Raw genomic sequence first — 14909 nt, forward strand, 5'->3', positions numbered from 1 at the left:
GTTTGACTTTTGGATAATGTATTCAGTATTTTTCGGCAGTTAAGATCTTTAAGTCCTGGCAAAAAGAATAATAATTAAAATCACATTCACTCAATTCATTAAACATGAATGAACATTAGTCAAACGTACAAGTGTTGTTTCTGTCTAATTGTGTTGCCAAGACTAAATGGTCACTCGTTTTTTTTTTTTTTTTTGGCTTAGTTAACCTACAATAATGTCTAGGAGACAATACACTATAAAGAAATTAAGACTGGGATAAATCTGCTTGGAAAACCAGAACATAGTGTTAGTAATGTTAGTATCAGCTGTTAAGAACACACTATCAGCTATTCAGAAGACACACAAGTAAACGTGACAATGTTAGTTTACATCGCAACTTGACTGATTTGTGCTCAACTACATAGGCTGTATTAACATATATGACTGGTATTTCAACACCATAAAGTAACATCTACACTCCCTTCTTATAGAAAGAAAGTAATAAGACAATATATGAATGAATAAATGCACCATAATTAATCCCCAGAGAGATTATGTGAATACTGGAGCTGGACAGTAGCGTACCTGTCCCCTGACAGGTAGAGGGAGCTGTAGGGCCGAAGGCCCGACAGCAGGGTTTGGTAGTTGTGGAGAACCTTCTTGGTGTTACGCCGTTGGAGGTGACTGAACAGTAGCGTCAATTCTCTGACCCATCAGCAAAAAAATAATAATAAAAAATAAAAACATAACAAAGGAAAAATAAACTCATAAAATGAGAGCAAACTTATTAATTGAAGCCACACTTAAAAAGACAGAGATATGATTTCTGCATAAAATTATATACAATTATGTGAAGCAGATGTAATAGAATCAATTTCAAATTATGTATACTTTAAACAAATTGCATATTTTCTGTCTTTTTAAACAAAATATCAATTAAAATCAAGTCAAATGAATTCTAAAAAGCATGTCAACACAAAAGCATAACAGCAGTGAAGGAAACTTCAAAAACATATTTTGTGAACTGATGTATTAAGGATATGTCAAAATTAAACCAGATAATATTTTGCTGAAGGACCTGACATCCTTTAGGGACTTAGACTCATTATAAATGCTGAAACAGCTGTGTGGCACAAAACTGTCTGCTCAAAATAATAAAACTGACTCATCAGCAAAAAAATGATTTATATTCATAGATTGCTGCACGTATTAACTTCCCTCCCAATAATGCGTTAACATTAAACAACAGTGTACGGTTACATGTTTTCTCTTCAGTTGCTATTCATAAAATTTGATGATAAATGGAAATATTAGATAAAACTTTATATTTGACAATATTTGCAAACATCTGCCAATAATAATTGTTAATTAAAGTAGACGATGAAGAAAGAGTCTACATTATCCTAACAAATTTGCATGAAAATAGTGAAAATAATGCAGTTAAAACCAAACTATTAAGATATATTTTGCTTTTTATTTTGATTAATCTTCCTTATATATTTTGTCAAATGTCTTACATCTAATTCAAAGTACTTAGAGTGGGTCAGTGCCTACATTCTGGCTAGTTAGCATGGAATCACAGAGGAAAACTTTATGGGGGTTATATTTTGTTATAGTATTAAAACTTAAGTAACCACAACTGGTTCATATTTAATAATAAATATTTTAATCAAATCATATAAATCTGTTGAAGAGATTTTACTATTTAAAATATCTGTCAGGATGTTTCTTAAGCAGTTGGAAAAATATCATAATATGATATCAAACCTCTAAAAGGTATGCAGCATTTACAAAGCTAGTACATGAGAAGGTTCAGTTTTCACAGCACACATGCAGGTATCTAATGACACAAGTGGACACAGCTGAACAGATAATACTTACCTGAAAGATGGGAGCATACTGTCGTAGAAGTACCAAGTAGCTGTAAGATATGAATGCTGGGCATCTGTGGAATAAAGTCGCCATGCAGCCTGATGAACACACACACACAAACAAATCTTGAGAAAAATTACAAACATCACACATACAAAATAAATCATAGAACATATCAATGTAAAAAGATCTGTAATAAATGTATAACATAGCAGTAGGTATTCTGTGTATAAACTGTGCAATATTCTCAGTGTATACACATTGCTGTTCTGTTAAAAAAAAACCCTGAAACAAAAAAAAAAAAACCTGTTTGGAAAAAGCTGTGTATGTTAATGGCTGAGGTGCATTGGCTACAGCAGGCAGGTGAACTGTGGGTCATCACCTGTATGAGGTTGGCTGCAGGAGTTCTCCTCTTCTCAAAGTGCTTCTGTCTGTGCTGTTCCTGGACTTTCAGAGCAAAACCTGAACCTAAAATCCCCTTCAAGAACAAAACCAGGGGCATAAGTGGAAATGTGATTCATCAAGTCTGAATAAAATGTGCAGGCAATGGCTTAATAGGTCACTTACTGCAGGCAGGGCAAAAAAAGACACTCCCAACAGGGCGAAGCCGGCTGCTAAAAGCCGACCAAGCCAGGTGTGTGGAGTCTTGTCTCCGTAACCAATTGTGGTGAGGGTAATCTAGAAAAAGACACTGCATTTATTTGGAACCCTCTCTTCTTATGCACAGAGGGATCACATCTGCTTTACCATTATTATTCTAATCTCACTCTTTAAAAATTTCTATCCAACATACAGGAGAACTACCGGTTCAAAAACAAAGATTTAACTCAACGGTTTCTTGGCTCTGTGTTTGATTTTACTCACGGTTCCCCACCAGAGGGAGTCTGCATAAGTAGAGAACTCAGTGTTGATGTCCTTTTCAGCCAAATAGACCAAAAACGAGGCAAAAATCAATACCAGGAAGCCAATGTACCAGGCAGTGATAAGCTCCTGAAACAGAGAAGTACGTGGAATAAGAGTTCAATAATATAAATCACACAATAATTTAGAAGTCAAAACTCAATCACTATTAATTCTATGACTTTTTTGCTAACTTTCAGCTTGAACTTGTTTCTCCTATTACATGGCAAAAGGGCACTACAAAAAACTGGGTTAAGATGTTTTTATGTGTGTGTGTGAGATCACCTTGCTGTGAGCATACACTACAGAGCCCAGCAGTTTCCATGTGCCTCCTCGGCGGTCCATGCGCACCATGCGCAGGATCTGCAAAAATCGCATGCTGCGCAGAGCAGACGTGGCAAAGATGTTCCCCTGCGTACCTGCTGCTATCACAGCAACTGAAGCCACAAAAACTATGAAGTCTGGAAACACAGAGCCAATACATCAGAAAAAAAACATCATTGTTCATTAACTTAATCCTTATGTAATGCAACTATTGTTAAATTTAATAATATTTTGGATGATTTCCTGTAACAACTGATTTAAAAAGCTTTTATAACAGAAGCCATTGAGTGATTGCTATATAAGAAAATGTTTAATTATTCTTTAAAAACAATATTATCCGTACAAATCTATACAAATCATTTTTGTCTAAGAGATGGCTTGTTCTTCAGAAGGAAAACATAGTTTTAATACACATTCATTACTGCAACTGACTTAATTCTAAGTTTCTTTCGCTCATGGCCATGTGAAAGCATGTAGATGTTGCAAAAAGCAACTGGAATATTGTTAAGGTAAGATACTGCTAATATAAGGATAGAGTGTAATGGTTGTAGTTTCTGGAGTTTGCTGAACAGAATCATGCATTTAAAATAATTATTCACCGAATTCACCATCTGCTACAAACAATGTTTCATGTCCAAATAAGGGACATCATGCAGCAAATATTGTATGTGGTAATTAACCGTACATTTTTGGCATATTCCAGGGAGATTAAAATGCTAAATTATCCTTTTACTAAAACATGTCTCTCTAGCTCTTATATTAAACATGCCTGTTGTAGTAGATGCAAACTTTACCTATAACACAGAAGGGTTTTCTGGCAAAGCGTAGCCGACCCTGCCATCCTCTGTAGCGGCAGCAACACCCAGCAGCCCAAACCCTCACAAAATACTCGAGCCCAAACACCACAATCATCACAAACTCCTGCAGAACACAAACAAACAGACAGCAGTCAGTATCCTGTCCTCATAATGTTAGATATGATATATAAGAACAATGAAAAAATGAACATGTAACTTGGATATGTGACACAGTATTTAACAGGCTACATCATGGGTCTCATCACTCAGTGAAAGCATTTACCCTGGGAAGAAATTTGGGGAAATGTTTCAACACATGGACATACAATTTAATAAAAAAAAAAAAACCTAACAAATAAATAAGAACATACAAAACTCTTTAAAAGATATTTAGGCCCAATGTTTTCCAGTTATTTCATTGCCACTTATTTACTGGGTCTGACAATATGCAAAAGCTATAATTAAAACATAATTTCAAAATTGTGATTTTTTCATACATTTTCAATTCATGTGTGTCAGATGCATGTATTGACTAATTCAAATGGAATTCCTGTAAGCACAGCATAACAGGGAAACAGGCAACATATTTCTCTACCATTAGAGCACGAGAGAGAGAGAGAGAGAGAGAGAGAGAGAGTCTTCCATTACCTCCCTCAAAAGCACTTCTTACTGAATGGGTGATTATAGGATTGCCGTTAAGATTAGTGACTCGAGACAGCTATTTCTTGCATACTCAACAACACCTGAATCCTGTTCTGTGCTTACACTGCCATTTCTCCCTGCAAAGAGCCCACTGGAAAACAAGATGCACACTTACACAGACTTAATGTGGCCATGAGGAGACATGAGACGGTACAGACCAGCTCGCAAGCTGCCAATCACACCAATCAGCATGAGAAATGGGCTCAACTCGAAAAGCCATTGTAGACCATTATAAATATGATGGATCAAAATCCTAAATGCGTTTACACGCCACAGCCTCATCTATAAGAGAATGTTATAACATTTGATTTCACTTATTAGATTCCTAATTCCACCAAATCTGTCTTTTCCTTTAGCATTTACTTTTATATTACTTGTTTGCATTTACACATGCAAAATTGTGCTAACACCATGCTAAAATTCTGAGTAAAAACAATGGACTGCAAAAAACAGGCTGCAAACACGGCACATTTGATCCATACTGCTGGCAAGTGAAAAATGGTCCCTATTCATCATTTTTTTAAGGCACACCTCCAAAAATGACACACAACGATATATACACTGCTATTGGACACTGTCCACACAAAAGCATTGTCAGGTTTTTTGAAACAATGTTCATTTGTATGTTTGCATTGGGAAACAATAGAGACAATGCAAATACAATGCATCTGGACAAAGGCTCTTTGAGAATACAGCTTGTAATGTAGATCTTCTCTTTTCCTACTTTTAGCAAAGAATGGACTGGAAGTCTACTTAAGGCAAGGTAGGCTACTGACACTAATATGAATTTTTACTCTGCTTACAAGTTTATGTATTTTCAGGCTAATTATTTGCAAAACTAAAATTATTAAACAATACATTCAAAATTAATATGTTTGATTGAATATGCATGATTACACAGTTACAATGAAACAGCTTGGTGTGCATGATGCATTAAAGACAAGTGCAGCTGCGTGAAGTGGGGGTTGGGGAGGCTGTAAAAGCAAATCACATGGATATTTGCTCAAAAAAATTTGATAGTTGTGTGTTTTGTACTTTAGAAAATGTTACTTTACTTTGTTTTGTTAACGCAGTCACCTGTCCCATAAATTCTGTAGCACAAAATAGGAAAATCTTACAGCAGGTTTTATTTTAAACACTCCTTAGTAGTTAGATCTAGGTCAGTTAAAATTATGCAACTGTCCTCTTACCCTTGATGTAGTCAAATATTCCAGACATGTAATGTATTCAAAGTTGGCTTCTTTAGTATTGCACTAATTATATGAAGCTAATGTAGATGACAATTAATTGGCCTATGTACGCCAAATATCATTCTGGAGTGTTAGGGCTATTCAAGATCTTAACAACAGTTTTGCTTGTGTGATTTTACTTTCGCCATGTTGTTTAATTGCAATTTATGAACAACAATTTCTGATAGTTTACAAAAAAAATAAATAAACAAACAAATAAAAAAAAAATGTAATATTTGTAATATTTATTTGGCTATATTTTTCACTGAATTATCACATTAACATGATATTAAAATAAAGTTTTACAAACCAAGATCTAAATTTGACATAGTTAATGAATGTAAAATGTGAAAGTGGTTGTTGCAGTATTTTATGATATGCTTCCATAAATTGGGGCAAATCAGTCCTCTTACCAGGATGAAGAGCCCTTCATTGGCGGTTTTCTGATGGGTGGGAATGGTCGAGAAGACAGAGAGCACCAGACAGCTGAACACCAGCAGAAAACTGCAACATACAAACACACATGAACACACACACACAATCAGAGGTCAATTCCCACACAACAAACACAACAAATAAATTTTAAATATTTGGATTGAAATTTGCACTACCTCTTCTTCTTTGTGAACGTTTGGGAACTGAGGAGACCAGTCGCTGTTGTTTTGTAAGTGAACTCTTTTCTGAAACATGCTTGTTATAGAATATATATATATACTTCTCCACACTTCTCCACTTTACCTCAGTCCTTCTTAAAAATGCGGTGGAATTTTTGGACCCTGTTAATATATGGTTTCTTTGTATTTGTGAGTTTTAACTTGCATTTGTAGATGCAGCGACAATCTGTATTCACAGACAGTGGTTTGGGGAAGTATTTCTGTGCCCATGCATTGACTTTCACTACAGAATTATGTCTGGTTTTAATTCAGTGCCATCTGAGAGCTCAAAGACCAGTAATGGTTTTGGGCCTTGTCTTGTATATAGAGATTTCTCCAGATTGTTTACCATTTTAAGTTGAGAAACATTATCCATAAATTATTTCACTGCTTGCCCTCTAAGTCTTTCAGAAATAAAGCTGTGGAGCTCTGAAAGCCTCTCTTTTTCAAATCATGCCTCTGTCCTGCTGCCAGTTAATCTCTCTTTTTTTTCCATTACAACTTCTTTTGTTCCATGTCCAAAACACTTTTGGAACCTGGTGCTGAAATCAAATAAAAAGTGAGCAAATATTTTTTCAAACAATAAAGCTTCTTTTTTTCAAATATGGCTTATGTTATATTTTTAATTTAATATATGGTTTAAATCATTGCCTTCAGTTTTTATTTATATTTTACAGTAGATCGGACCTTTTCTGGAAATGGGTTTGTAGATCATTAAATTTAATCTTTCCTAAGCATATGTATCAAACTTCTCTACAGGAAGAAATCACAGTAAAACAGTAAACGTCCTATACTAAAAGCCACACATTTGACACAGACTTGAAAATAATATGACAATAGTATGATATTAACAGAACAAACCAAACCATCAGTAAGTTATGGTAAGGAACTATCTTGGCAGAAATTAAACACAAAATTGCCCTTCTGATGCTGCATCCTGTACTGACTCCAGTGCAATGGACAGTTGCTCCTAATTCAAACAGGCACTGAGCTCCATACACAGATGCACATAATCACCACTGCCTTGGACATTGCCCGGAATGTCTTTTACACTGGCTGGGAAATATACAGCTAGCATAATATATTAAAGCCCAGCATTTTGGTCATCTCTCTGCTATGAGTGAAAAACTGTAGTAGTGCAATTGGGTCATGAAAATATAGTTGTGTTTCTGTGTGGACCATGGACCATTGTTTCTGTGTACTCAAAAATTTCAGGACCAACAACTACTTCTATCATACAGATATAATCAGCAGTTAAAGAACATGGCTAACCACTTATATAATTAGGCCTAAACAATTGGATTTAGTTCAGAAGAGCATACAAATATTTTGTAAATCCCTGTATTAGTGTGTCTGATTGTTCTGTGACCCTTGAAAAGAAAATAACAGAATGCATATTGTATGGCGTAAAGTTTTGACTGTACAATGTCATATTTTTCATCCTTATAAATTTTAATTTAAAGCTCTGCACTAAAAGAGACTGAGAGTGAGGCCATACAAGGATCATCATCTTTGTGTCCCTAACCCTACATCTTTAAATGGGTGGTCCCTTAAGACCAGTTTAAAGAATCTCCACATAATGTAAAGGAGTTACATTACCCCAGATGTTTTACAAGAACTGGCACTTAACACCAAGAATCATTCTTTCATTAAGTGTCTTGGAAAGCAGGCCTTGTGCACAGTAGATTCCCAGGAAACACCAGGTGTTCCCAGCTGAAGATCAAGGAAACAAAGAATACAGTGTGTTTTCTGCACCCCAGTTTATAGAGAAGCTTTTGGATCAATTACACAACAGTAGCTGGGTATAATGCCAGATCACACAACGAGCAGACTCTCTCTCCATTACACATCTGTCTTCTCATGAACGAAGTAAAGTTCTCCACTCTCCAATCTTCTGGCACATTGCACTTTGTAATTGCAGATTGTTTAAATTCTAGGTTGTGCAATGTGAAAACACACAGAGAGGATAAGTGAGGAAGTAATCTCTTTACATAGTTGTTTGAATATTTTTTATAAATGTTAAACCCGTTAGCATTAGAGGTCAATGAACATGACTGGTATTCTGTCCTTTAAGTAACATGTATATACATATTTACAGCTCACACAATGATATATTAGGTGCTGTAACCACAATAACTGAATGAAAAGTATTTGATCACTATATAATTGAATGAAACAATTGTTTTAATTCCCTATGTTACCAGACTGGTGTTGTGATTTCCTCAGTGAGAAAGGAATTCCAGAGTGAAGCAATTTCAGAACTTCCACACTGCCCATTTTGGTTAAAAAAAAAAAGCATGTTATCCTGAGGACAGCAGAAATCATATTTAGGTTGGGTGAGTGGGATGTGGTGAGCTAATGACACAAGCACAGAGAGAAAAGTGGATGCCAAAATGGAACAAAGAATGTCAGCAAGATGATTGGAGGTTTGGGCTTCTTAATGACCTCTCTCAGGAGCAAAACAGTTTTTGTTTGTCAATAATTACTGCAATTAGCAGAAACAGTTATTTCGCCAGGTAGAGTCAGGAGAATAAAGAGTGCATTCTTAAAAAAAATAAAATAAAAATCTGAAGAAGGTATAAACTTTGGGTACTAAAGATAACTAAAGATATCTAAAGATAACAAAATTCTTTTTCCACTAATGCAGACATAGGCACTGATTTCAGTTTAATACATTAAAAACTAATTCAATTAAAGGTGTTACATTTTTGGCAGAGGGATCTAAAAGTCAACATTTTGAACGTGTCCATTAATAATTAACTATATGGGTGAATTAGAAATTATTTATGTCCTTTTCATTATCATACACAATCAGTCAGTGTCTATATAAGAAATAGTGGCCTAGAAGTTCATTAAAGTGATTTAAAAGTGAATTTAACACAAATCTAAATCAATTCAGTTAAGTGTTATTTAAGTGCCTAACAACTACAAGAATAATCCAAAATCAACCCTGTAAATAGTGTGCTTGCTTTGCAGTTCTGTCATCCCTTGTCATGAATGACATAATCTGAATTTATTTAGGCCTTACTCAATGTTTCCTGTATGATTTATTTATAACACAAGAATAATCCAAAGACAACTCGTTAAATGGTGTGCTTTGCTTTGTGTTACAAATAAATCATACAAGAAGCATTGAGGAACATAACAGGGCACTTTTCACATTTACTTCAGTCCATTATGTCAGGCACAGAGAAGTTCATAGCGTTTCTGGATGTTGTTTAGTTATGGCTTCTTTTTTGCATTTCAGGGTTTTAATGTGCAAAATGGATAAAGTGGCAAACTACACTAACTAACCATGGTTTTGGAAAATGTTGCTGAGACCTTGCAGTGACTTCCACTACAGAATCATGACTTTTTAAGTGCCATCTGAGTGTCTGAAGATCACAGCTTTGTCCCTTACAAAGATTTCTCTGGATTCTCTAAAACTTTATGTTTAAACTTATGTTCAAACTTTATATTATGAATTGTAATTGAAGAAATACCCTGGTTCTTTAGTATTTTAAGTAAATAAATGTTATTATTTAATTGTTGCACAATTAAGTCTTTCACAGAGTGGTGAAGTACACCTCATCTTTACCTCTGAAAGACTCATCCATCCTCTCTAAGATCTACCATTTCACTGACCTCCAGCCAACAAACTTACTTTGAATTTGGTATCATTACACAACTTTACCAGTCTTTTGTGGCATTGTCCCAACATTTTTGTAATGTGTTGCTGGCATCAAATTCAAAATGGGCAAATGTTTTTCAGAAAACAATAAAAATTCTCAGTTCAACATTTGAAATATTATCTTACTATTTTCAAATAACTACAGGGTTTAAATTATTTGCATATCATTGCATTATGTTTTTTATTATATTTTGCCCATCATCCCAAATTTTCTGGATATGGGGTTTGTAGTTGCACCGTCCGCGGAAAAAAGGAAAAAAGGTACAGTACAAGCACATTACTGTCAATAAATGTACAAATAGTGTAAATTAAAAGGGTACAACAGAGATTTTAGAGTCCAGTTGTGTTCCCTAAAGGTACATTACATTCTCTTCTCAAGGAGGAGGGGTACATTTGTGTCAACTTTCATTATAGAACTGTGTAAAATATAACAAAATTAGTTATGGAGAAAATGTATCATATGCTATGCCCCTGATGACAGGACTTTCTTCAAAATCTTCAAAAGTGGGGCCCTGCAGAGACACCACCTTGGAGTCTGGGAACCCCTGATCTAATATATCAAATCAAATTTATGTATATAGCACTTTTCACAACTGATATATAACTTGTCATAATAAATGTGATTAAGTCTGGAGTTTTAACAGGGGTGTGTAGATTTTTATATTCACTTCACTCAGTCATTGAATGATTAATTCAATGGCTGAGGGACAGTGGCTGCATGTCACATATGAAAAATGTAAAATGTATAGATATTTAGATATGTAAAAAATATTAGATACAAAATTATGGATAATAAAACCTCTGAATTTTCAGAGTAATTGGCATAAATAATGGTGGTGTGACAATGTCAGAAGATTAAGGGATCATGTGTCAGCCCTACACACATTCTTCCACTGCCCAGCATGCCTCATTAGTCATTAGCTCCAAACTGACATCAGGTAAAAAGATCCTAGAAAACACCAAGAAAACTGAGAGCCAAGCTGCAGAGCACTAGTCCTGAATCAGCAGCAGTTGGACTGGAAGGAGGGAGCCATGTCCAGAAAACACTCAGATTCCCCCAAAGCCAGCCAACTAAAAATGATGAACACGGTAAAAAGAAAGATACATTAGAGCATGCAAAGACCATGTGCACTGGGTCACATTTCAGCTGAGAAGCAATTTTTAGGTCCATTCTCAGAGCCCTTTACAGGGAGAAAAATAGTCAATTAGAAAAAAAAAATGGAAATTAAATCTTCAAAATCAGCAAAACGATGGTCCCAAGAGGTCAAAACAAAGTGGTATCAGAAATGGTTTTCTGATCCTCTACAAACAAGTATATACCGTAACTCATGTCAATATTTTTGTCAGACAGTTGACATCTGAATATAAAGGGTACATTTGAGAAAAGAGGTGTCTTCAGATTTTGATTAGGAAAAAAACTCTCTAAAAATGAGAGAAAAAAATCAGTTTCCATAGCCTATGGTATTGATTTCCTGCCAAAAGTTTTACACAAAATAATAAAATCTGGACACTAAATCCTAAGATTCAAATGGAAAAAAGAATTTGTTCATGAATTGATTTGTTTTCTGTGCCTGTCCCACATGTGGCAAATAAAGAATACAAAAATACATGAAATGCATGTTTAAAAGATACTTGGCTACTTTAATTTTCTCTGCAACTATATGCTAGTTATATTTGTTTGCATTTTGCCAGTCTTTACATTTAATTTTTTAAAATCTTAATTTAAATAAATCTTTTTGTGAATTGAGCTGATAAAATCTGACATTGTTAGCACAATTTTCATGGGTTGGGTTAAAAGGAGTTTAAAAGGAGGCATTCAAATCGAATCTCCATAGGTCAGCTGTATTAGGATAAAAGACAGCAGAATACAACATGAAATGAAGAAATATTGCAGCTAAAATGAACCTCAGAAAAAATGTTCTGGATCAGAAAATAAAATAATTAGTCTTTACAAATGATATTCTCAAAGAACAAAAATACCAATAGGGTCACATGATTTTTTCTTGTTTTTAAGCTCAGATTTATCCAGCTTATACAAACCAAAGAATGAAGGAGTGTAGTGTATCCACTGACCATGTCATATAAATTGTTTAATACCCATACAAGTAAGTTTTTGAAACAGCAAAATTTGACTCAGTCAACATTAACTTAAAATGAAAAGGTTTAGGAGCAACAACATTTCAACTATGAAGCAGTACGTCATTCAGGCTCTCAGAACAACTTTGCAACAAGAAGTGTGCATCTGGAGCTTTATGAAATGGGTTTCCATGTATAAACATTCATTCATTCATTATCTGTAACCGCTTATCCAGTTCAGGGTCACGGTGGGTCCAGATCCTACCTGGAATCATTGGGCACAAGGCGGGAATACACCCTGGAGGAGGGCAACACAGACATACACACACATTCACAAACTTTTGAGTCGCCAATCCACCTACCAACATGTGTTTTTGGACTGTGGGAGGAAACCGGAGCACCCGGAGGAAACCCACGCGGACACGGGGAGAACACATTAACTCCTCACAGACAGTCACCCGGAGCGGGAATCGAACCCACAACCTCCAGGTCTCTGGAGCTGTGTGACTGCGACACTACCTGCTGCGCCACCGTGCCGCCATGTATAAACAGCTGCACAGAAACCAAGGATCATTATGCATAATTCCAGGCATCTGCTTGTGAGATATAATGAATCTGAATCACATGTTATCTGGACAAATCTGAATTTGGAGAATGCCAGAAGAATATTCATTCATTCATTATCTGTAATCCAGTTCAGGGTCGCAGTGGGTCCAGAGCCTACCTGGAATCATTGGGCGCTAGGCGGGAACACACACTTTTGAGTCACCAATCCACCTACCAATGTGTGTTTTTGGACCGTGGGAGGAAACCGGAGCACCCGGAGGAAACCCACGCAGACACAGGGAGAACACACCAAACTCCTCACAGACATTCACCTAGAGAAGGAATCGAATCTACAACCTCCATGCTTGTGCCCACATTAAAGTTTGATGAAGGATGGATAAAGGTCTAAGGCTGTTTTTCACAGTTCAGACTAGGCTCAAATAGATGTGATGCTCAGGTGTCCACAAACTAGTAACTCTCCCTGTATTTCAATTCTAGTTTTAACATGCCCTCGTCCACTCTGCCACACCACTTCCCCATCGTGGGAATCTCCGACGCCATCTTAAAGGCTGTTCCATTTCTGGATTGGCTGAAGTGAAGTGTGTTATACGAGACCTCAGATGGAAGCAGAACTTGCCCAGAATGCATTGCAGCATGCAGAAATTCCCAAAGCAAAAGCAAAAATAATGTAGGACAAAGCTGTTTATACATGTAAGCTTAAACTAAAAAAATCTTCACAATGCTTAAAATGCCTCCTCCCTGCACTGTGTGTGGCCTATTGTATGACGTAGGTGCTATGCAGAGCTGAGTGATCAGTGAAAGTGGGACGAATACAGCTACAAATAAGTATTTGCAAAACAAAATAGAAATGTCAGGCATACATCTTATGTATGCTTTACAAACATCTCTCCAGGATAAAGCACAAATACAGCTCCTCTCAAGATTGAAATATTAATATAATACTTTATAATTAATAATTTGAAGAAACGTATAGTAGGTGGGATAAGAAATGTAGGACATTTGCCTAAATATGTGGGATGAAGAATAGTTAAGTGTTTGAGAAAAATGCTTATCTGGACATTTCATCCTATATGCTGCTGGACATCAACAGACACAGTGAAAGAGCCTGCACCTCTGATTCCATCAGGAAAAATGAAGGCACAGGCATCTGCACACAGTGGACGAAGGAAGAAGAGACAGAAGGAAAGAGCATGGGATAAAAATGCAACTGAGTATAAAAAAACTGTCAGGAGAAAGAGAGATGAGTAATGTCTATAAGCAGAACAGAACAGAACAGAAAAAAACTGCATAACAAGAATGTAAAGAAAGAGGTCTATACATAATATGAGAATAAGACAGAGGGAGAGTGTGAAAAAGATAAGCCTGCACTCTCATGCAAAGCAGTGTGGTGCAAGGTGTGATCGATGAGGTGGTAAATAAATGCTGTGAAAGCAACATTGACCTGTATTCTACAGGGGAGTCACATGCGTATCACGCACCTGACTAACATACCTGAAAAAACACCATAAATACATACTAGCAGATGATGCATGTCACTGGACAAACAGGTAAATAACAGAGACAAAGCTGAAAAAGAGAGGTAGAAAAGATATACTGAGAGAATGACAGAAACAGAAACAGAAAGAGAGAGAAAGAGAGAGAAACAGAGAGGGGGGGTCATCTCAGTAGGCAGAGAAGAGAAAGATTGTAACAGTAGAAAATGCTATAAATAGCACACGCAGACCTTAAATAGCGACAGCCAGCAAATTTGTCCAGGTACACACTACAGCTCCTGCGCTGCTAATCCCTGCTGAGCGATGTCTTTGGGGACAGTCAACTTTTCCAAGGGAAGCAAGACTGAAAAAGCAAACAGCACAATACGGAGCAAGCGGCAGAGCACAAAGCCACAGAATGTGTGATTAAAAGCCTCCAGGAGCCCATATGGAAATATATTTCTTAAGTTATTTTTCCATAATTCATTACTAAATACACATTAGGAGGCTTCCTGTACCTGTAACGTATGTGAACTTAAACACGACTCTTCACTGTTGTCTAGCAGCTGATGAAGATCAGTGTGTGGTGGAAGCACAACAATGAAAAACTATCTGTGAAATTAGAGCCAAGTAAAATATAGGCACTTTAAAGAATTGGTAAAAATCCT

The 14909-nt window shown here is 36.1% G+C and overlaps 1 protein-coding gene across 6 annotated transcripts in view; it reads right to left on the reverse strand.

The window, feature by feature from the left end:
* Positions 1-14909, reverse strand: part of LOC136699222 (potassium voltage-gated channel subfamily KQT member 4) — a 60214-nt gene that overhangs the window by 15425 nt on the left and 29880 nt on the right. For all 6 annotated transcript variants that reach the window (XM_066673755.1, XM_066673754.1, XM_066673753.1 and 3 more), the window contains 8 exons: positions 6217-6307; positions 3870-3996; positions 3037-3212; positions 2716-2841; positions 2419-2529; positions 2234-2329; positions 1861-1949; positions 565-684 (listed from right to left, as the gene is read on the reverse strand). In XM_066673755.1, coding sequence (XP_066529852.1) covers positions 565-684; positions 1861-1949; positions 2234-2329; positions 2419-2529; positions 2716-2841; positions 3037-3212; positions 3870-3996; positions 6217-6307 — 936 coding nt within the window. The remainder of the gene's footprint in view (positions 1-564; positions 685-1860; positions 1950-2233; positions 2330-2418; positions 2530-2715; positions 2842-3036; positions 3213-3869; positions 3997-6216; positions 6308-14909) is intronic.

Source organism: Hoplias malabaricus, chromosome 6, assembly GCF_029633855.1.
Source record: "Hoplias malabaricus isolate fHopMal1 chromosome 6, fHopMal1.hap1, whole genome shotgun sequence".
Lineage (NCBI taxonomy): Eukaryota > Metazoa > Chordata > Actinopteri > Characiformes > Erythrinidae > Hoplias > Hoplias malabaricus.